This window comes from Ochotona princeps, chromosome 9 (genome assembly GCF_030435755.1).
Source record: "Ochotona princeps isolate mOchPri1 chromosome 9, mOchPri1.hap1, whole genome shotgun sequence".
Taxonomy (NCBI): domain Eukaryota; kingdom Metazoa; phylum Chordata; class Mammalia; order Lagomorpha; family Ochotonidae; genus Ochotona; species Ochotona princeps.
In genome coordinates this window covers 17,403,357-17,427,474 of record NC_080840.1, presented here as the reverse complement: position 1 = coordinate 17,427,474, position 24,118 = coordinate 17,403,357, and the positions used below count along the sequence as shown (strand labels likewise).

Below are 24,118 nucleotides of genomic sequence, written 5' to 3'. Positions count from 1 at the left end.
TCATCAGACACCATGTCTACAAATTCAGGTTATGAACTACAATGTTTCTGTCATTTATCAGAACTTACTAAGTGCTTCTAGTGCCTAAACTTCCTATGTGACTGCTTTTATGATCATCCTTTCACCTTTCTTCTTATGGTTGCACTTTAGAAGGTCCTTTAATAACTCTTCATCCTGCCTGTACCCCAGACACCATTTCATTGACTCCCCTTTTATCAAGTTGCCGTTCACTCCCATTCATTACTGCAAGAGCACTAAATAAAATGCAGAGGCTGCTGTGGTGGCAAATCAGGTTAAGCACCTGCTGGAACAGCTCCATCTCATGTTGCAATGCTCAGTTTGTGTACCAGCTGCTCTGCTTCTGATCCACTTTCCGCTAGCCTGGTCTTGGTGGGGAAATAGATAATAGCTCAAGTGGTTGAGATCCTGCCATCTACATGGGAGACTTGGATCAGTTTCCGTAGTGTAGTGGTTATCACATTCGCCATCCACATGGGAGACTTGGCTCAGTTTCCGTAGTGTAGTGGTTATCACATTTGCCTGACATATGGGAGACTTGGGAAGAATGCTGAGCTCCTGGCTTCAGCCTGGTCCAGTCCAGCTGTTGTTAGCATTTGTGGAGTAAATCAACAAATGAAAGGTGCCTCTCTCTCTCTCTCTCTCCCTCTCTCTCTCTCTCTCTCTTTCTCTCTGTGTGTGTATGTCTATCTGTCTGTCTTTTACTCTCCTCTCTCTCTACCCTCTTCCTTCTCTCTCATCTTTCCTTCCCAATAGAAATACAAATATTAGACTGCCCTCCAGGCTTACAATTTTGCAGTTCCCAAAGCGCAATCCCTGAGGGGACCTGGAAGCCTACTTGAAGTCAAACCCTTGGAGACCTGAATCAGAAACCTGGGGGTGGATCCCAGAACATGTGCTATAACAAACTCCCAGGTGATACTGCTGCAAGTTCAAGAACCACTGACCTAGAGGGTAAAATCCAAACTGCTTAGCAAGGCACATGAGGCCCTAGGTCCAAATCTAAGCTCTCCAGTAATCAAATATCAGCTCCCCCGCAGCTCAAATGTGAGACCCTACATGACCCTTAGGCAAATTCTTTTTCCATCATAAAACTCAGTTTTCTTGTCTGTATCCATCTCACAGGATCCTTTAGAGTATTAAGTGAACTAATCCATGTAAATCACCGTGCACAATGTCTGAGACAGAATAGTGCTTGACAAAAATGAAATTTTATTAATTAGAGAAATATCTGCTATTCCTTGAATAAGTTATGCTCTTTCATTTCTCCATTCCTTAGCACACTTCGCTGCTTTGTCCTAGAATGCCCTTACCAGCTAATCTCTCTGGCAAATCCCAACATATTTACAAACATTTGAGTCAGGTGTCACCATACTGTAATGCTGAATTGCCTCCTTTTGGCCTCCCCCTGCAGAGCAATGGCTGGGTCCCTCCACTCTGCTCCCAAAGCAGCTGTAATCTTTGTTTGGGCAGCTCAGTCTCTTGTGATTTCCTCTAAGACAGGCACTGATCATGCCTGCACTCCACTGAGCTACGCCTGCAGCCTGCCAGATGACGGGCAGGCAACAAACACGTGCTGAGTGAACTGTCTGGCACCGAGGAACACAAGTTGTAGCCTTGCTCTGACGTTCACCAACTCTGCTACTTACAGCCCCTGTTTTATTACACATAACCAAGATTACTGAGCTAAGTCTGTGGTGTTTAGCCCTTTTCTTAAGCATGGAAATTCTCTTATCAAATAAAATCATAAAATGAATACAAACATCTACAGTCGGAGCTTCACTACTTCAGATTGGGAGAGGAGTCAGAGCTCAATGAGCATCTCCTCCTAATGGCCTCATCACAGAAACCTGGCCTTTGAAGAGATGTAACTTCTGTAGACAAAGATCAAGAAGTTAATTCTGTGATTGCACTAAATGCAGTCTCTTTCCTGTAACATTTAAATGCTCCCACCCCCTGACTTACATACACCAAAATCTGATTCCCTCAGCCTGGATGCTTCACTGGCAAGTGACACAGATGTTCTCTGTGGTAAAGCCTTCTTAACAAAGAGTTCAAAGTTCAATCCTGCACCGACTTCTGCTCACACCACTTCCCCGCCTAAAAGGATTTCTTGTTTCAGCGAGGAAAGGGTCAAGTCCCACAGAACAGGAGAAACAACCTCTTAAAGAGACTAGGAGTTAGGATTCTAGAAGCCACACATGTCGGTCTCTTGCTTTCAGTCAGAAGAGTTTGCTTAATTTGGCTAACATACCAGTTTGTTTTGAAAAGCAGGAATAGTTCATATCATGCAGGGTTGAGGGAAAGACAAATGACACAATGCTTGTTAAGCAAGAAGCTCAGTGCTTAAGACAAAAGTCACACAAACACTAGCCAGAAATCTTACTGAAGAGTAAGATGTGTATCATTTGCTACCATGTCCTTCAGCATCCTCCAGAAAACTCATCATGCAACAAGTGCTTGATAGTAGCACTGGTTCTACAAAAATCCACAAATTCACAGAGAAATTACATGCTGATTTAAGTCAATAATGTTGTAAGCCAGTATTTCTGCATTCTCTCTAGCATCAAGAGAAAAGAGAGCTGTCCTTATTTGGCAGAGGGTGGAGTGATTCTGGAAACTGCTGGAAAGCACAGGTTTCAATTACAATAATAAAGACGCTCTATTAGTATTGGAAAGCCCCGGGGAAGTTGAGCTTCAACTCCACATATGTGTTTGAACTCTAACCTACAGGAAGTTTATGCTTCTACAGGAATGGCATTATCACATGCTTACCAACACAATGATACTCTCTGGAGAGGAAGCAAAACTGCCATGTCTGTGATTCCCCCTTGCAACTAAGCAGCAGCTAGTGATACTGAACAAACAAGAAATAGAAGAGAACTTCCTCTACCCAAAAAAAAAACTTCTACCAAAAAACCTCACAGCTAACATCATCATAACTAATGCAAAAAAATTAGATGCTTTCCTCCTAAGATTAGGAGTCGGACAAGAGTATCTGCTCTCACCATTCCAGTTCAACATTGTATTTCCAATCAGGGCAATAGGCAAATAAATAAATAATCAATCAAAAAGGGCCATGCAAGCTGTAAGGGAAAAAGCAAAATTATCTCAGAGCAGGTCTATGACTTGCAATTAACTACTTCTTGGGATGCCCCAACATCCCATTTTGGAATGTTTGCTTTTGCGCCTTGACTCTACTATTGATTCAAGCTTTGTGGTTCTGAGTTCCCTATCAGACAGCAAGTGGTGGGCAAAATAGTTGCACTTACACAAGAGATCCCAGTCAAATTCCTGACTACTGGCTTCAGCCTGGCTCCAGACCTGGCTGTTACAGGCATTTAGGCAGTGAACCAGCAAAAAATAGAAGACAATCTCTCTCTCTCTCTCTCTCTCTCTCTCTCTCTCTCTCTCTTTCTCTCCATCTCCCTCCCTCCCTCCCATCTCTCCTCTCATTTCTTTCTTCTGCCCCTCAAAAAATAAGTGCATAAACATTTGTAAAAGAAATAAAATCAGAATACATGATTATGTATACAAACTCTTCATAAAAAGACATACATGGAGAGAAAAAAACTATTGGAACTCTGCAGGTTGGTTGATAGAAGACAGAAGTTTTGCTTGGCAAGTGACAGAAGTCATAAGGGGGCCAGATTGAGTCCTAGCTGATCTACTTCCAATCCGCATGGATTGGGCCCCTGCCTCCACATGGGAAATCTGAAAGAAAAAAAAAATTCAGGATCCTGGCTTTGGACTAGTCCAGTTCTGGCCTTTGTAACCCGATTGGGAAGAAGTGAACCAGTGGTTGGATAATCTCTCTGTTTCTCTCCTTCATTCTCTGTAAATCTGCCTTTCAAATAAAAATAAATAAACCTTAAAGATAAAATAAAATATTTTTCACTAAGAGCAACACAGAAGCATATTACATATTACAAAAAAAAAAAAAAAGAAACAGCAACAACAACTGAAGACATTCATGTTCATGAATTGGGACATTATTGCCAAGATGGCAAGAAGCTGAAAATAACCTACAGAATGGTTGACAATATTTGAAAATCGTATCTCTAGTAAGCATCTCATATTCACACTATACAAAAAATGTTCACAGTTTAGCAATAGAAAGACATGTAGTCCATTTTTTTTAAATTGCCAAACAATTAGAACAAACCTTGTTGCAAGGAAGACATACAAATGGGCAATACACACATGAAAGTTCACTCAACATAATTAGTCTTTAGAGAAACTATAGCTCAAAATGACAAGACTTTATTACACACTCGCTGGGAGGGCTAAATCAGAAAAGACAGAAATTACAAGTGTTAGAAAAGACATGGAAAAATTAAAGACCTCACACTTGGTGGTAGTCTTGCAAGGTAAAGCAGCAAATGTGGAAAACAATGTGACAGCTGCTCAAGTGGGAACACATGGTTCTTCATTCAGCCTAGTAATTACAAAATTGTTTGTGTATCCAGGACAAATTCAACATGCTTCCACAAGACTTCAACATAAATTTCATAGCAGCATCATCAACGGATGAATGGGAAAGCAAGATGAAGAATAACCAGTTAATGGAACACTCTTCTGCAGTCAAAAAGGAATACGAGTTTTGATACATGCCACCACATGGATGACCCTTGACACAATCATGCCAAGTGGAAGAAGCTCGTCACCCAAGCTAGGTCTCTTTGTCTGCTTCTCTTATAGGAAGCATCTAGAACAATATAGCTGAGAGAAGGAAAATAGATTAGTGGTTGCCTGGTGAGGGTAGAAGTGACTGCTACAGAGTGGGAAGTGCACTTGGGATGCGTGTGTGTGTGTGGATAAAATATTCTAAAATTACAGTTTTCACATGTCTTTGGATATACTAAAAGCAAGTAAAGTGCTCAGTTTTAAAGAATGAGTTTCAAAATGCATAAATTACATCTTTAAAATATGCTATTCAAAAAACGTGAGCAAGATTGTGCCTGCAGAGAATCAAATTCCAAAGCATCTAGACTTCATCTCTGGAGTTCTCCTCAGCAAGGACTTAAGCATGATGTTCAGTTCTCAGTACTCAAAATAGCCTCTGGAGTCACTCCAGTTACCCACCCAACGTGGTGTTTAACAGGGGAGCTAGAACATTGGAGCTATGATGCAGACATCTTTTAGCAGCCTGTGTTAATAAAGCCTCTACCTCGTTTTGTAAATGAGGATATCCTCAAATGCGCTGTGAGCAATTGGACCCTCCGTCATACATGACGTTTCATGTTACTTTCAGGTGCAACAGCCTAGACCAGAATCCAGTTCTTGGCTACAAAACTACAACATCTTGAATCTTCATAGCAGCACTGTAAACAGGATCTGATTACCAGCTCTGGCCTAGTCATAGAAATTTGAGAACAATAAGGCTTTAAAGTCGCAGAATACTGCTTTAAAAAAAAAAAATCCCATGAAAAGGGATCAAAGCACATGTACTCCTTTCACTTTGCAATTTATAAACACGAAAGGATGTCCATTGGCAGTGTCATAGAGCTAAAATACCTCCCGCTGGGTCTGCATAGCCCCACAGCAGACACACTTGAGACAGTGTTTGAGTTACACACAGATCTATTGAAAGTAGATAAGGACAGGAGAGGCACTGCAGGCAGAGGAAACTTCAGGAGCAAAGACTTTAAACATTCAGAAAAGTGACGGAAGGGAAAGGTAGGCTGTGTCTCCGGGGGTACCTGGTATTTACCAAGGGCTTATATTTTTGCCAAGCAACTAGGATTATGTCTATATATTTACTCTTTCAAATTCATGAAACTTTCACCATAATATCTTTGACAACATGTGAAAACCTGCCTCAAATATATCAGTCAACTTTCTCAGTTCCGAACACCTGTGAAGTGAAGGAGTCCTGTTCTCTCCAGCATTTCGCCAAAAAAGTTTACAAAATCTGGCCAGGACAACAAGGAATGGCCGTTTCAACTGGCTTCTGGGGGAAAGAAAACTCGGCCTACTACAAGCAAGAGTCTGAAAAATATTTGATGAATCTTAATACATGAAAATGTTTCCTAATTCAGAAGATAAACTATACCCTAGGGTATGCTGTTATAAATCAAAAGAAGAATTAACTGCTAATGACAAACTGACCAGAGTTTGGACATCCTATTCGCACCAATTCAAAGTTCCTAAGTGCTCAGGAAGAAGGCTGGTCGTATTGTCATCCCCCTGAACTTTGTAAAATCACAGTTCTAAGGACTCACATGGTAGTAGTTCAACACAATTTAAGTAAGCACCCACTCCAATATTCACCAATACTTGCTGAAGTGAGTACTACTCTCTGAGGGATAATGAGATAAAAAGTGTGTTTCAAATATAAAGTGTGGACAAATATCTTAGACCATTTGAGCTGTTATGATAAAACAGCATAACTCTTTATCCCACAGAAATTTATTTCTCATAGCTGTGGAGGCTGGGAAGTTCAAAAACCAAGAAGACAGTGAAAGTGGCATCTAATGAAGGTCCCTACTTTCTCCTAGAATTCTGTCTTCTCACTGGAACCTCAAATCATGGAAAGGATAAGAGTCTCCCAGGGGTCTGGTGAAAACATCCAGGAGGGTTCCACCCCAAAGTCTCAACCCCTCTTAATATTATCATCTTAGAGGTTATGAATTTCAAGCTATAAAACTTTCAGTGCCCAGCAGGAAGTCAACAGCTTACTAAATACACTACCAAGACATGTGCAATGGACACAGGTAGCTCCTACCGTCTCTGCTTCACCCACATCCAGGGTGCCCTCTCTCCTACAGCGTTTCTGCAGAATGGACTAAAGATGGAGTTTACAGAGTCTGCCAGATACAATTGTCACTATGCACACAACATTTGTAAAACAGAAATCACTGTTGCTCTGTGCCAAGAAGGTGGAGGAAATGGTAGATCTTCTGCAACACTGTTTCAGTGCCCAGGCTACAGTTTCTAAGCCTCAGAAGACATCAGAGAAGGAGAGAGCTAGAACAGCTTCCAGATTCCTGAAGCGTGGATCTAGGATATGATCTTCAGGGCCCGATGCACTAGCCTAGTAGCCTTCACCTTGTGTGCTCTGGGATCCTATTTAGACACCAGTTCTAATCCCAGTGCCCTGCCTCCCATCCAGCTCCCTATCTGTGGCTTGGGAAAGCAGTAGAGGATGGCCCCAAGCCTTGGGACTCTGCATTCACATGGGAGACCCAGAAGAAGCTCCAGGCTCCTGGCTTCAGATTGGTTTAGCTCTGCCACTGCGGCCACTTGGGGAGTAAATCAGTTGTCTCTCCTCTTCTCTGTATATCTGAGTTTCCAATTAAAATAAACAAATTTTTTTTAAAAAGGGTATAATCTTCAATGCAATGCTGTAATGATAGGCTGGCTGCCATGAACTAAAGCCCAATGGCTAAGCGAAAATTCAAAGATCTCTTGACAGGCTAAATTCAAGTTTAAAAAATAGTGCCCAAATGGCCCTGCACAGTAGCCTAGTAGCTGGAGTCCTCTCACCTTGCACGTGCTGGGATCCCATATGGGTACTAGTTCATGTTCCAGCTGCTCCACTTTCCATTAAGCCCCCTGCTTGTGGCCTGGGAAAGCAATAGAAGAAGGCCCCAAGCCTTGGGACCCTGCACCCACATGTGAAACCTGGAAGACGCTCCTGCCTCCTGGCTTTGAATGGGTTCAGTTTTGGTCATTGCAGCCACTTGGGGCGTGAAGCAGTAGTTAGAATATTGTTCTCTCTTTCTCTCCTTCTCACTATAAATTTGACTTTCCAATAAAATAAATGAACAAATAAATATTTTTTAAAAGAGTTTTAAAAGTAAAGGAGGAGTGAGGGAAGAGAGAACAATCTAAAATCTACAAAGATTAACATTCTGAAAATAGCGCGCGAAACTCAATTAGACAACTTCACATTAGGCAAGACTAACAGGAATGATAATTCTTGTAAAAGGAAACCAGGAAATGTCTGTTACTACAGGCTTGAAGCCATGCTGACTACAGCTATAAATGACCTCATTTTTTCCCCCTTAGGCTTCACTATTAGATCCTATCCATCTCGGAGAGAAAAAGGACATCTCATTTGAGGAGGCCACTACAAAACAAGACAGCACCGTAAAAGGTGATGGCCAGGATGACCAGCATCCTTATCATCTAATCCTTTGTTAGATGCATCCACTCAGCTTTATGTATGGAACTCTGGGTGTCCCAGGAGATGCAGCCCCTGGATGACGTATTTTGAGTAGGAGCAGAAACATAACGTCAGGTAGTTGATAAACAATAAGGGATATTAAACAACAGAGTGAAAAGTGCAGCTCCTTTCAATCAAGTAGCAGTAAAGTTCTCTTCAAGGAAATGCCGTGTGACCAGACACCCAGGAGAAATGAGGGAGGAGCCAGAAGTGCAAGGGCCCTTGCAGTTGCAGGGAAGTGTGTTCTAGCAGTCCTGTGTAGCAGGGGGAGGATTGAGAGATCCGAGGACAAGCAGAGAAAACATCCAAGAAGCAATCGGATGCTGGTTCACACGGGACCTCACAGTCACAATGCAGGCTTCAGGCTTCATTTTGGGTGAGAAACCACTGGAAGAATGTGAGTCAAGCAGTCATACATTCTAGTTGATAGCTCGAAAAATTCATGATGGGGCTGGTAAAGTAGCATTACAGCTAATCATTTGCCCGCAGCAGTAGCACCCCAGATGGGCGCTGCTTGTGTAGCCTGGGAAAGTAGTAGAGGATGGCCCAAACCCTTGGGACCCTGTGCTCCCAAGGGAGACCCAGAAGCTCTTGGTTTCAGGTAGACCTAGCTCCAGCCATTCCAGCCATTTGGGGAGTGAATAAACAGATGGAAGATTTTCTCTGTCTTTCCTTCTCTGTGTAGATCTGCTTTTCCAATAAAAATAAATAAATCTCGAAAACAAGGCATTAAATAAGACTTAAAACTGAAAGCTAGTTTTAAAGAAACTAACAGCCTTTAAAACATAATTCTTGGATGAAGTTAAGCAAGAAGTAAAGCACCGTATTTGAGGGTTGGTCTAGCAGGCAGGCATAAAAGCAAGCTACCCCCGCATCACCTCCCAAGCCTTATTATAGGTCTCTCGCAATCCTTTGGAAACAGAGTCACTGCTTAGTTGAAATTCAATAACCTCAGATTGCCACCAGAATATTATGCAACAGAACGCAGAAGTTCTGGACGACCCTTTGTGCCGCTAAGCTTCTGTTGCTCTTAGGAGGAATGTTATACAACTTGTTAATTACTAAAATCCGGGACTCTCACGGCTCATTAGAATCATGACTTGGATGCTTGCTTGCTATGTGATCTTGACTAAGTTAGGAAACCTCTCCAGATCTCTATTTCTTCACATGAGAAACTGGAACAACACAGTACCTTTCTCATAGGATTGTCGTAGGGACTCATGAGAATAATCCATATAGAATTCATTGTTAATAGCATCAGGACCATCTACCAAACACCTAGAACGCAGCAGACACAATCTTGTGAAGCTGATGCTGTTTTCTCTTTTTTTTACCAACGCTCACAGAAGTTTCCATAAGGTGCCCAAGTTTACACAACTAGCAAGAGAGAGAACTGACCCTTAAAGTTCACATGTGCTCAACCGGAGTCTAGGTTCCAAATATTTCTTGCTATAGTATGCTACTCTGTGATTCATTTAGCTGCACTACCTTAAAGAGAAATGTCCCCAGTCTCTCATTTGGAGGGCAGCTCAGAGGTTTTTTTATCTAGTGCCTTCAATAGTTCAGAAACTGTATAACTTCTGTAAAGGAGAGTCTCTCACTTTGACACCAAGTGTGGGATGCAGCCATTGTGCCAACAGATTCTTTCTGTATCATCAGACACAGTTGGTTGTACACACTTTCTAAGTTTGGTCCTGAGGAATCTCACTCACAGGCTTGCAGCCAATGGTCTCATGTAACAAAATATTTCACAAAAGATAATGGTTTCCCCCTTTTCCTTGTCTTCCCTCTCTTTCTGCAAGTATCACTTTCCTTGAACATTGATTTAAAAAAAAAAAAGAATTCTGGCACCCTTATTTCTGAAATTAACATCAAACAGCCTTACTATTAACTATGACCTTGCTTCACTTAACTACAATCAGTATGAAGAATAAAGATTCTGGGAGCCATCTCGGTGCTGAGGCTCTCAGAGCACTCATCATGTTCTAATCATAACAGTGGCAGCGAGTAGCCACCATCACATGCCAGAGCCTGCCACTTGCTAAACATTTCACACAGACTTATCACTCAGTCACTTACTCACTCATTAACTCATTTATATTTAGTCAGCAAATATTTTGCTCAAGGTCTCCTGTGTTTCAGGCACTGTTCTACAACAGCAACTAACAGAATAATTGTCGACTCACAGTGGAAAAGACATTAAGATGTGCCAATATGTCGGTTGGCAATGAAAGCTCAAAGTAAAAAAATACAAGAGAGTGCTAAGAGGGATGCCAGAACACAGTTAGCGCTTGAATCAAACCAATAAGGTAGTTGGAATTATCCCATTTTATCAATTCATTCATTTATCAATGAATAGTCTGAGCAATTTGCCCAAAGTTAACTCACTTGGCAATAGAAGAGGAATTTGCTGTATTCTAACAATAAGAAATACAATATAATACATTTAACAATATTTATAACAATTACCATCTAGTTAACATGAAGTAGTTATGTGATTCTATTTCATGAGTACAGAAGCCAAGAATCAGAGAAGCAAAATAATTTGATGAAGGGCACACAGTGTGTCAGTGGTGAAGAGAGGATTTAAACCCAGCCCCGATTTGAAATCTATGGTCTTTATAGCACACAGGCTTCCTCTTTTAAGTTTGCTGTGTTGGAACAAGTATTTTCAATTTAGTGTTATGAAATTCAAGTTTCTCAAGGGCAAACATTATATCTTCATCCTCTCCTGTAAGTTCTCCAATATCTGGCATAGAAAATGTATTTCTCTGTATTCAGTCCAGCCCCACTAGACAGACAGACCAAAATCTACATACATACAAAGATGGCTTCTGGATTGCATGTGATTTGCACTGCGATCCGTTCTGTTCCACTGCTGCACAGCCGCATGGTTTTCAGGATCCACCATGCAACAACTTGCTAACATCAGCCAAACGTCCCTGAAATACCCACCCTAACTTGTGACCTGGACAGACATGTTTACCCCTTCGGTAGACTTGTGCTTGTCTAAGAATGAAAGGAATCAACAAGTGGAATGCACATGCCCTGCATTTTAATGAGCCTCACTCCTGAGATGTGAGGAAGTTATTGTGATGAATTGGAAGAGCATGGGGACTCTTGCATTCACCCAACACCAGTCCAACAATGCTTTTCTCAACATTCCTCAGCATTCATGCCCACAGCTGCACTGGAGAGTTCTGCATTTTGCATTTACATGCACATCATGGCTAACCCAGAGCAAACGATCAGGATGCGGGAGTTGGAGGAATTATTTTTCTTGTTCAGTTTGTTTCATGTGAATATAACACAGCCAAGTTTAAGAAGAGTACGCAGTCGTTTAAGATTTAGTAAAGCATATATTGTTCTTAAAATTGATCAAAACTTGATTCAAACTTAGGTGCCACTTGCTAGCCGAAAGAATTTGAAAACTGTAACAGGTTGAGTGTCCCTGGTTCTCATCTCACTGAAATCTAGTCCTCAGCGCGGAAGTGCCTGTCCTGCCCACCACCTTCCTCCCATTGCGTTTCTCTTTCTCCTCCCATGCATGTGTACCTTGAAGCACTCTCCATCCCCTGTCATTTGTGTCCCTCCCACTGATCTGCAAACTCCACAAGTGCTGCCGGCAGACGGGGATGCGCCCATCACGTCACTTGAATAAGTTGGTGAAATACCCACCGGGGAGACCGCAGCGGAAGACTGCTGCGCATTCACACAATCCCCTCCTCGGTGCCTCCTGGCCCTCAGGGGCCTCGTACACACTACCCATGGGTAGCTCAGAAACAACATTCAACTTTTTCCTGTCTTCGCATCCCTTTTACCCATAATGGTTCTCAAGGGACAAACTTATCTCCAAATCCCCCCAAGTTAACCAGGCCATTCTACCATCCTTCACAGATAGCATGGGCTGAGTGATACTGAGTTCAAAATAGATCTTGGAGAATAAGGAATACAGGTGAAAAAAGAATTAGTTGTCTTTCTTGGGTTTGGCTCAAGATCAAATGATAGATTGAAGTGTTTCTGGGGGAAAATCGCTTATCTTGTATTATTTAGGGTGATCATTCTCTGGCAGCCCTGACTGTGTTATTAGCTAACGTAGAGCCACTGCGAGTGGGTAGTGGGACTGCCCACAATAACAAGAAGAGGCTCAAGGCCCAGCATGCACTGGTGAGCAACTCCTAATATCTCCAACAGACCAAAGTCACCTCTTAGAAACCAGAATGTGCTTTCCCTGTTACACTTGGCAAGTACGGTCGCCTGCCATGCTCTAGGAGCTTCCTGGCTGAGGAACTCTGACCGTGGGCTATGGAAGATGCTTTGGAGCCCAGCGCAGAAGCTTAGCGGTTAAAGCCCTCACTTTGCACACCCGGATCCCATATGGACACCGATTCTAATCCCAGCAGTCCCACTTCCCATCCACCTCCCTGTTTGTGATCTGGGAAAGCACTTGAGGATGACCCAAAGCTTTAGGACCCTGTACTCGCATGGGAGACCCATAGGAGGCTCCTGACTCCTGGCTTTAAATCATTTCAACTCTGGCTGTTGTGGCCTCTTGGGGAGTGAATCAATGGACAGAAGATCTTCCTCTCTATCTTTCCTCCTCTCTATATAGCTGACTTCCCAATCAAAATAAACAAATCTTTTTTAAAAAAAAAAAAAGGTGCTTTGGTATACAAACACAATAGAATACTACCACCCATTAGTAAAGGATCCTATCATTTGTAACAGTATGAATTCACTATAAACAGTATGCTTAGTGAAAGAAACCAGTCAAATAATGACATCATTTCTCAAATGAATAAGTAGTGCAATAACTTACATAAACAAGTAGACAGACTCATGACCTTGTTTAGGGTCTAGACCAGTAAATTCTCAAATGTGATCTCCAGTCCAGAAGCACCAGCATATTCTGGGAGCTACTTAGAAATGTCCATTCTTAGCGCACAGAAGACCTAATGAACGGCATGCGTCAGGTGTTGGGTAAAGCCTCCAGGGGCTGTTGAGGCGGTGGAAGCTGCGAACTCCACCAACCTAGACATCCTTTCCAATCTCTAAGCCAGGATGTTGTAAACCAGCTTTTTCCTTTTGTTATCATTTGCCCTGAGTGTATGAAATAAAAATTTTAACACATGCTTCACAAGAACAAACAAAAAATAATCAAAAAACAAGATATGACCAGAGGCTATGGTTTGCCAACCTCTGTTTTTCAGGAATGCACAACAAAATACATGTCTTGCATGAGTCATATAAGTCGTGAACAGGATACAATTACTGTAGCTCCCTTACAAGAGGCCTGCTGCTTCCAACCTGGACCAAAATAAATACATAACCCAATCATCTAAAAGAAAGGTAATCTTGTCAGTGACCCCTGGAGTCTCACTTAGGTATATGCATGAAATGTTAAAATATAAATAAATAAAATTCTGAGACCTGGCGCAATAGCCTAGTGCTTAAATCCTTGCCTTGCATCCACTGGGGTCCCATATGGGTGCCAGTTTGCTTGGTATACCAGCTGCTCACTTCCTTCCCAGCTCTCTGCTTGTGGTCTGGGAAAGCAGAAGAGGATGGACCAAGGTCTCGGGACCCTGTAGCCGCATGGGAGACCAGAAGAAGTTCCTGGCTCCTGGCTTCAGATTGGCTCAGCTCCAGCTGTTGCAACATTTGAGGAGTGAACCAGCTGATGGAAGATCTTATTCTCTCTTTATCTCTTCTCTGTATATTTGCCTTTCCAATAAAATAATAATAATATCTTTTAAAAATTCTCAACACATCACCCCCAATGAAAATTCTTATAGATGGGTAATTCAGCAATATTTATTTGTAGGCTTTTCAATCTTATATAAATACTTATGCTAAAAGTTATTCATTGATCATCTGAGACTATAATTTAATTGGTGCATCTTGGGAGTTTTATTGTTGCTCACAATTTAATTCTATGTTTTTGTTTTGCTAAAACTGAGGGCCATACCTATTGGTTTCTGTGGTTCCAGAATTTGGGGAATTACTGGTTTTATCAGACAAAGAAGGATAACCCAATACAAACAATGTTTTGTTCTTTCTGGAAGGAAAAGAAATGCATTCTTATGGAATTATCTCCAAGGTTCAAAACTAATAAATCCCCTGGGTCAAAGCCACTGTAACACTGTGAGACAACCCAGCGCTCTGCACTCCTGGTGCCAAAACAAGCTTAGGTCACCCAAGGAAAAAGCACAATAATCTTGAATTTGTTCCTGCTGATTAAATTCAAGCAGCTTCCAGGAAAATTTTAGGCGCCCCTTGTGTCACTATGTTGAATTAATATGTGAACAGTATTAATGATGGAAAAACTCAATCATACCCAAAATTTTCTAGTTGGATTTGTCAGTAATCAGACTGTGTACCGAGAAAGCCCATTGCATCAGTAAACAAATCTCAAGAGTACAGAAGAAGCATTTTGTATACATAAATACCAGAAGCTAAATCAAGGGTTCCTGATAAATATTTGGTGATGAGGACAGGGGTGGGGTAGATGTCTTCAAGCTTCAGATATATTCTGACAAATGTGCTTATAAACCATGTACAAGGGGGTTGTTGAAAAGGGAAAGTAGCAAAGCATGCCATTAATCATGTCTTTTCAAACAGTGAAGGAGGAAGATGACATGTCCTTGCACTTGGAAGGCTTCATGTTTAAATGGAAAAGAAGGCAGTACTTAGTGTGACGGACCCATCTTTGTGCTTCAGCTTTACCATTTCTAAGCTGTGCAACCTTGACCAACCCACTGAGTTCTCTGCAGCACTCTTTCCTGTCTGTAAAACAGATTATGATAGCGCTCATCTTGCACGCTTTGGTCAAGGTCAAAGTGGATGAGTATAGAAAGGCTTTGTGAACTACAGAACTTGAACAAACTGTCACCTGAAAGTTCTGAGGAGCAACAGCAGAGCCTCTGGTGATGAGACTGTGAAACAGTGCTGTGTTAATTGATACCATCATTGTCCATACATGACCTCTCTCATATTGAGCTGCCGTAACAGAGTTTCCTAGATGAGACAGTTGAAACAACAGGCATGCATTCATTTGCATTTTGGAGACCTGAAAGTGTTGGCCAGCAGGGCTGGTTTCTTCAGAGGCTGTCCTCTTGACTTGCAGATAGCCATCCCTTCCCGTGTCTCCACATATCATCATCCTTCCAACTGTGGATCAATGTCCAAATTTCCTCTTTTTATAAGGACAGCAGTCAGATTGGGCTAAGGCTCATCCCAATGACCTAATTCAGTTTGATTAGCTCTATTAAGATCCCATCTCCCATGAGGTGATATTTTGAAATGCTGAACTTTTATGAATGCTTTAAGTTTGAATGTTGGGGATATAACTCCTTATGACAATTTTCCTTTATTTGGTTGACAAATGACCACGCAGAGATGGGAGTTTGGCCCTGCCTTCACTTCCGACTTCCAGCTAATGTTCTCTCTGGAAGGCAGCAGGTGATGGTTCAAGTATTTGAGTCTTTGCCACCTCCAAGGGAAACCTGGATTGAATTCCCAGGTCCCAGCTTCAATCAGACTCAGCCCTGACAGTTGCACGCATTTGTGGAATGAAACCAGCAGATAGAAGATGTCTCTAGTTCTCTCTCTTTCTCTCTCTCTCTCTCTCTCTCTGTCAAAAAAAAAAAAAAAGATGCGCAAGTTTTTTTTTAAACATGATGAGACACATTCAGTGTTTGCATCAAGGCCTGATTCTCCCTTCTGCACTGCTTGCTGATTTTCCTAAAAATGACAGAATATTTGCTTTAGAATAAGAGTCCAAGCTTATGATCTCCTATCATCTCCAAACACCAGAACTTTAGCTGGTGTTTTCTCCTTTCAGATAATTATCTCTATTTGGCAACAAGTCTGTCACCATTTTCCCTTATCATCAGCTCACAGACAAAAATCTGTCTCATGTTCGTACACAGACATCAGAGCTTTGACTTCAAACTCAATTACTTGTCCAAGAAACATATTTATCAATGATCAAATGCTGTTGTACCAAGCCTAGAGATTGCTGAGATTTTCCAAATGACATACTCCCACGCAATGATGGGTTATTATGTGTGCATATATAAAAATAAGTGCGCACATACACTTACATGAGGACACTTGAAAAATTCATGGAAAAAGAATATGATGAAGAAAACTATGCATAGATTTAAATTTTTTATATCAAAAACATCTTAATTCCATTTTCCATTTCTAACATAATTTTTGAATGAAAATTACATCTTTTTAAACTCATGCTTTCTCAGCAGTTCAATATTCTTTCATCAGTCATGGAAACTATCTTTCCATTTAAGAAAAAGCCAATGTCACTTGCAGAATAGCTGCACGGCTGTCTCAGGAGTAAATCATCATAGCACAGGGGACAGGCTGAAGCTTAGCCACAGGAGTTTGCAAAACAAACCATGAATAGCTACAGAATGGACAGAATTTACCCATTGAAGGTCAGGCTTTTAAAAACAAACATAATGGGTAGGGGGGTGATACTATGACTTGGCAAAATGTCAAATAAAAAGGAAGATATGTATGATACTGGCTTTAAAACTATGTCTGCAACAAATATAGAAAGGATATTCACCAATACAAAATGCATGTATAACATATTAAAAATTACTCCTAAATAAGTAAAATCTGTTGTTTTAGATAAAACACCATTAACCTAATGTGCTACTGTCTTTTTTCACAGACCTTAGTACTGTCCTTCTGGGAGACAATATTTTAGGAGAAACATTCAATTAAGTACAAAAATAATTATAGGGAGACAGCATGGTGGGATATCAGGCAAAGCTTCTGCCTGTGGTGCCAGTATCCCGTATGCGCACTGCTTCAAGTTTCAGCAAATCCACTTCCAATCCAGCTCCCTGCTTATGGCCTAGGAAAGCAGCAGAGGCTAGTCCAAGTCCTTGCGCCGCTACACCCACATGGGAGATCCAGAAGAAGTCCCTGGCTCATGCTCCTGGCTTCAGTCCAGCTCCAGCTGTTGTGGTCATTTTGGAAGTAAACCAGCAGCTACAAGATCTCTGTCTCTCCTTCTCTGTAACTCTGCCTGTCCAATAAAAATAAATACATCTAAATGAAATGCACTGTGATGTATCATGCCATAAAGAGGCTTCATTTTTAAAAAGACAAAGAAGGATCTGATGAAGCACTCAGTGTCTCCTGGCGTGACTTACTTTCACTGAGCTCTATAGAACGTGGGGACAAGAGAACTGACCTAAGTAAACATACTCATAGTAAGATGCTCAGTGTCTTTGGAGAGCAACAACTAGGTTAGCTTGAGTGACCCATGACATTTCCTGAAAGAATCCCAGGGAATGGGACAGAAAAATTAAGTCAGGGATTTGATTAGAAAAAAGTATATTGTCTAGGCTAGGAGCCCCATGAACAGCAGAAGGGACAATGATAATAGCTACTAGAAAACTAGAAAACAACAGGTATACGCTAGGACTGAACTGGGACCAACACCAGGGCCAACATTAGTGGGCTGATCATCAGGAACCCTTAACTGCCAGGTTCAGATATTTGAACTTCATACACAGAATCTTGACATCTTGAAATTTAAAGAAAATGCCAGCACCCTCCTACCCAGCAATCCAATTCTTGCTATTCCATGCTTTTCTGGAATAGTTATCAGGCTTTTGTTTAAATTTCTCCAAGACAAAGAGCTCATTACCCCGGAAGAGCTGCTAGAAAATTCTTCATTGTATTCAGCTGCAAATTATCTCCCTGTATCTTCCAGCTATCTGGTCTGGCCATCTCAGAGGCAAGCACAGTGCAAACCTTCCCTCTGCCTTACAGTGAAAACTAGAAGGCTCGATGTATTGTGACCTTCTAAATAGTCCCTTTTGTACTGTCCTAACCCATCCTTCCCAAAGTATTGTCAGTGGTGTCCTTATATCTCCAGGTTAGCTTTTAAGCTGTCCCGCTTTCGTCATCTTCACTGCCAGCACCCTAATCATGGTCACTGTCTATACATTTGTCCACATCTCTCCTGCTATGCTACCTCCCTCATATTGTCTGTACCGCAGCCAGTATGATCCTTCCAAAGCACAAAACTGATGGTGGCACCATCCTGCTCACTAGCTTTATTAGCTCCTCACTCTTCCAACACGACGTCCTAATCGCTCCTCCCACCCTCATTTGTCGCTCTAGCCCACCCTGCCCCCTACGTGGCTTCTTTTGGTTCTCCGCACAGCCCTCCTGCCCTCCGCTTACTGCAGCTAATATCACTTTTGCCTGGAGCTCTGGTCCCTCCACCCCCTTTACCTCTCTCGTTCCTTCTTTTTTTTAAAAAAAAAAAAAAAAAAAAGGATTTATTTTATTTTATTGGAAAGTCAGATATACAGAGAGAGGAAGAGACACAAAGATGAAGGTCTTTTGTTCATTGATTCACTCCCCAAGCAACCGCAATGGCTCATGCTACACCAGTCCAAAGCCAGGAGCCTAGGGCCTCTCCCATGCGGGTTCAGGGCCCCAAGGCTTGGAGCCATCCTCAACTGCTTTCCCAGGACACAAACAGGGAGCTGAATGGGAAGTAGAGCTGCCAGGGTTAGAACCAACACCCATATGGGATCCGGGCGCGTTCGAGACAAGCACTTTAGCCACTAGGCTATTGCACAGGGCCCTCTCATTCTTTCTATGCCTTTTGTCTCAGTTTAGACGGCACTTTTCATAAAAAGTTTATCCTGGAACCATAGTTTGGATTAAATACAAAGTGGTTCCTCAGGAACCTAAATTACAATCACCTGGTTCCTTGTCTAACACCTCCCAGCTACCTTGTAAATCCCATGAGAGCAAGCCTGCCTTTTTCAGCACTGTTGTCTAATAGGTGCTCAAAAACATAATTGCTAAAAAAAATGTAATTGCTTAAAATGTGATCTGGATGATTATCACTTTTTATTATCTATAACACTAGATTACTTTTTAAAATAAATTCCAAGTTTGTTAGAATAAACATGTCAGTGTTGATTTTATTGTCAATTTAACCTTCTAAACCCTGACCATGTAAAGTCACTACTTAATGCTTTAACTTTTCTTCTCTGTTCTTTCCTCTCCTAATCTTCCCCTAACTTAAATCCTCTTCTCCCTCTGTCACTCCCTCTGTCTCCTTTTTCCTTCGTCCTCTCCTTGCAGCACCTGTCTCTCATATACATACATAAACACTCATTAATACCGAGTCGACTTCTAGAACTCAAACAGAAGGCAGTTTATACTTGTCTCTGTATGTGTATACAAACAAACAATATTAAAGTCAGACAACGACTTATTCCTAGCTATCAAACACCTCATTCTATGCTTTTTTGTTCTGAGCAAAGGTGATGTTTAATAACCAGCAGAATCTAGTAGCACACCACTAAAGACATCCATACGTCAATGCATCTGCTAATCAGCCCTCTCTTAATAAATGTTTAATCAACCATGAGTCCAGCTCACATGTACCCTTCTCATCCAGAATATCAGACAATCTTGGTCCTCCTGAAGTCAACATTTTGAATTAATTAATGTTTATTGCCTAATAACCTTTTCCAGTTGAGTTCACATGTTGTATTTTATTCAAAACTTCCGCTATATATTATCCTTTTTTTCTATTCCCTCACTCAGGAACAAAATTACACAATTATCAATCGCCAGAACCAGGACAAGAACCCCAGTCCTGTGACTCCAAGTTCAGAGTCATTAGCCCCCATCACCCTGGGATTCTCACAAACAAGGAAGCCTGCATAATTTGACTCATGCTGGCTCTTAATCACCATCTACCCCCCTCTTCCAAATATCCGTTGAATTAATTAATCCTTGGATTAGAAATTCTGATCCAGAGAATCATAACAACACAAGGGGGTCTGGGGGGTAGACTCATTTGAACTCCCTGGAAGTTTATACAAAGTGAAATGTGTTGTGTTTTACACATTTTTTTTTCCTAAGAGTATTGCACATGTGACTCTCAAAGGATCACAGTCCCAACAGTTTAAGAACAACTTTAAGTCTAAAAAATTCCCTATAAAGCTTAGTCATCAATCATTTCCCTGTCTGGAGTTTGAGAAAGCACATATTTCTTTATTAAGACCATCTAAACTGTGTTTTCTCATCTCCAGCTTCCCAAAATCTCCCCCACTTCCCAGAGAGACTTTTGAGATCTTGCCTGCTGGTGTAGTTTTAGGCCCTAAATGCCGTGTCTGGGGCCGGCTAATCCAAAGACTCTCCTAAGACAACCTAAAAGGGCCCTTAGCCACTCTGCCCCGTGCCAGGACCATGCCATGGAGCAGGAAGATTCCTTTGCCTTCCAAAAATCCACAGAGGCCAAATTGCCATAGGCCCTTCCTTAGCTCTTACTGGTCAAGGACAAGATTAAGACAGACGTTGGCAGCAACAGCAGAAAAGCACATAGAGATTGGACTGGGGGGTGGGGGGTGGGGGGAACTGATAGGACGAGACACCTGGAGCTTAATCTCAAACATCCACAAACTCCAAGCCTTTCCTTTATTACAGAAGCAGAAGAGCATGCTTTGCCTGATAACCACGGTTGAACCTTAACATTCTGTATTCTGAAAGATCATTTTCCAATATGCTTTTGTAGCTCTGTCATCCAATGCCTTGCCTAGACATAATAACAATCATTCACAGAAAATATACACAAATTCAAGAGAATGCATGGAACACACTAGTTGTTGCCAGGTACGTACTAGGTGAAAAGATACAAAGACCAAAAACAAACAAAAAAAGAGAGTTGATTCCTGCCATGGAGGCGTTTATATACCAGTGGAGGACAAGCAAGTAAAGCGATGGCTGCAGTAAATCAATTCACAGTACTCTGACGGTGGAAATACAGGAAGCGCCGGGAGAGCTTGGGAGGGCCCAGGGTCCATTCTGGAAGATGCAGAGCAGATGGCCTGAGCAGCTTCCAAGAGAAAGTGACTTTCACTCTAGCCTTCCAAGAAAAATAAAAGACACAGACCCACGAGAAGAGGCACAATCATACCTAATTCTGTATGCCATTTGTGCAAGAAATGTGTAAAACTTTGGGCATAAAATGTGGAGAGAGTCAATGGTAAAGGAAGAGATTGAAGGCACAAGGAAGGCATTGAGAATCTGAACACTCTAACTTTAGTTTCAAAAGGGAAAAAAAAAAAAAAACTAAAACCCACTGAATACTTTCCTCCAAAGACCTCTCTGATTACATTGCCTTTGCAAAAAGCCATCTGTCACCAAGGGGAAGGAAGACACAGGCATGGCATGGGCAGGTCTCATGGGAATTTGTGAACAGAATGGACTTGGAGGAAATGTTGCCTGCCCAGAAACCATGGCACCCAGGTGTGTTTTGTGAACTATGTTCAGCAGGTGAAGTTGATGGAGAGTGGTGTTTGTTGTGGGTGCAGTGGGGAGGCAGCCAGAGTGATTTGCTGGGTGAGGCTGGGACAAGAAGGGAGGCACAGGACCAGGAGGAGGGAGAAGTCAACTCAGCTCTTTACAAGTTGACTTTAATGGGCTCTGGGGGGGTGGAGTGGTGCTCAAATGGCCATATTCTGGATCAAGAGCTGATATTTTAAAGAAAGGAGAGGCTGCATTTTGGGGGCCATATCACAGACAGTGTAAAATAGTAACTACAATGATGTCACAGACCAGGACAGAGTCTCAACAATAGCAAGGGATTGACCAACAACTCAACTGGAGGACTGAGACAAAAGGGTTGGAAAGGTCGCTGATTTAACCACCAAGCGTTCTTCAATGGCTCTGACAAAGCTTGGCCTGCAGCTGGGAGGGCGCAAGCAGCTGCCTGGCTGTGACACCACAAGCGGGTGGTGAAGCACCTATTCCCACTCTTTCAAGCTACTGGGGGAGAAGAGGAGAAGAGCCATTTGGCAGCTGGAGAGGCAACCGAATTAATACCTGGGTTAAGTACGGAAAGCCTCTCCAGTTCACTGGGACACTGACAAACAGGTAAATACCAGAACCAGGTTCCCTCTGGGCCCTGCTGAGCGCTAGAAAGGCTTTTGTTTCCATTCTCTTTATCAGTGAGAAGGGGCTCTGGGTTTAACCTGTTAAACTGAAACCACAGCGTAGAAGCCCCAGCAATCCCCAAACGCTTTGACCCACCGCACCTAAAGACAGGCTGCACCCACGCCCTGCGCCAGCCCCTGCAGACGCTCCCCACCAACTGTTGGCCCTGGAGACGTCCAGATCAAAAGCACCCATAATCGGTGCAGATCCCAAGCTCCCTCTATTCTTTCCAAAATTAGGATCCATTGGAAACGCATATTCAAACAGGAAAGTGCAAAGGACCTTGAGTACTGATTGCACCTGATTCGTGCAGGCACGTCGGTCAACGGCTCTCCTTTGTAGAGCCTGAATGGGGATCGCTCTTGGGATAAAAGAAGCTGCCTCCCTTGAAGGGGAGAGGGGGAGGGAAAAGAGGAGGGATACTTTATTCCTCACAGCCACGTGCAGAGCCCAGAGAGCACATTACAACCCATGGGTTGAAAAACCCCATCTTGGCCCGGTCCATGTCCAACAAGTAGCCGGACGGCCTGGCTGCCCCGACCGGAGGAGCTGCCAGCGCCCTGGGCAGGTCCCGACCTTCGGAACCCGCCTGCCAGCCCCCGGCTGGGGCGTGAGGAGGAGAGACCGGTCCGAACCCCTCTTTGCGAATTCTACCGGTTTGTTCTCCAGAAACGGGATTCACTCTCAATGAGTTAAGCTCCCCAGTGCGCGCCTGGAAATCGCTCCAGCTGAGTGCACGGAAGCGCAGCCCAACAGGGACCTTTTTCCGGCAAATTGGGAGGCCCTTTGTGCGGTTTCTCTGTGTGACAGAGCAGCGACTTAGGCTCGGGAGCCCCAGCAATGGAGGACGGGGTGGGGAGAGGCTCCTACCGTACCCGATCGGCGTGGCGGGTCATGCTGCGGGCGTCTTGGTGCCTGCTCGGGTCAGGGCGCTGCGGACGCGGCTTCCGCTGCTCCCCGGGGGCCTGGGAGCTGTGCCCGGGACCGCGGCTGAGAACTGCTCTTGTTTGCACTGGGCCGTTTGCTTTTGGGATTTCTCCAATGCAGATGTAGTCAGGGGGCCGCTGTCCCCGGGGGACAGTGATTCCATTGGAAGCTGGCCTTTGACAAGATACACACATGACCTTTGACTAACATGGCTTTGGGGAAGGAAAGTGTCCCGAGGCTGAAGACGGGGTGTCCAGCGCAGTCACTCACATTCCCACCCCCAGCAGTGCCTGGTTAATTTTTCATGGCTCAAGGAGAGGCGCTGCGCGATTCTGCTTGTGGCGTCTCCTGCCTTCGGGAGCAGTCACTCGCTGTTTCCCAAAGGATTTCACTGGAGGGAAGTTTCCTGCCACATGTGGTCGCCTGAATGCACTCTTGGTGGGGTTAGATCAGGGCAGGCCTACGTTTGTATAAGGTCCTCGAACATCCTTGGAACATCAACATTTTAATTTTTCTAGAGCATGCTACAGTTTACAAAAGGCTTTTGATAATAACGCTGTCCCAAACAACTCGTGGGAGGCTCTCCTAATGCTGCCGCCTTAAACATAAAGAAATACAAACTGGGAGCAAAGATTTGTCCCATCACCCAGCCAGAACGTGAAGTCAAGATGCTCTGACTCCACAGCCGCTAAACCAGCCCACCACCCTCCCAGGTAACCTGTGCTCATTTAGTAACACAATGAATAGAAGGCAGCGTCAGGTCGAATCATGATTTTTTTTTAATTGTAAAAGTAAGTGCTGGAGATCTTTTTTTTAAAACTTTCTTATTTTTATTTGAAAGTTCAGTGCCAACAGAGGGCAGAAAAGCAGAGAGCGAGAGGGAAAGAGAGAGAGAGACGCTCCTATCTGCTGGTTCTCTTCTCCAAAGGCCTGACAACAAACAACCAGGACCGGGCCACAGTGAGGTGTGGGAACCAGATTGGCCAAGCAGAGGGA

General features: G+C 43.0%; 1 protein-coding gene across 4 annotated transcripts in view; it reads right to left on the bottom strand.

The window, feature by feature from the left end:
• Positions 1–23,446, bottom strand: part of ENPP2 (ectonucleotide pyrophosphatase/phosphodiesterase 2) — a 107,323-nt gene extending 83,877 nt beyond the window's left edge. For 2 of the 4 annotated variants that reach the window (XM_058668523.1, XM_058668524.1), the window contains exon 1: positions 23,071–23,446. In XM_058668523.1, coding sequence (XP_058524506.1) covers positions 23,071–23,316 — 246 coding nt within the window. In that variant the 5' untranslated portion in view covers positions 23,317–23,446. The remainder of the gene's footprint in view (positions 1–23,070) is intronic. The other 2 variants (XM_058668525.1, XM_058668526.1) reach the window with 1 other exon arrangement.
• Positions 23,447–24,118: the final 672 nt, after the last annotated feature.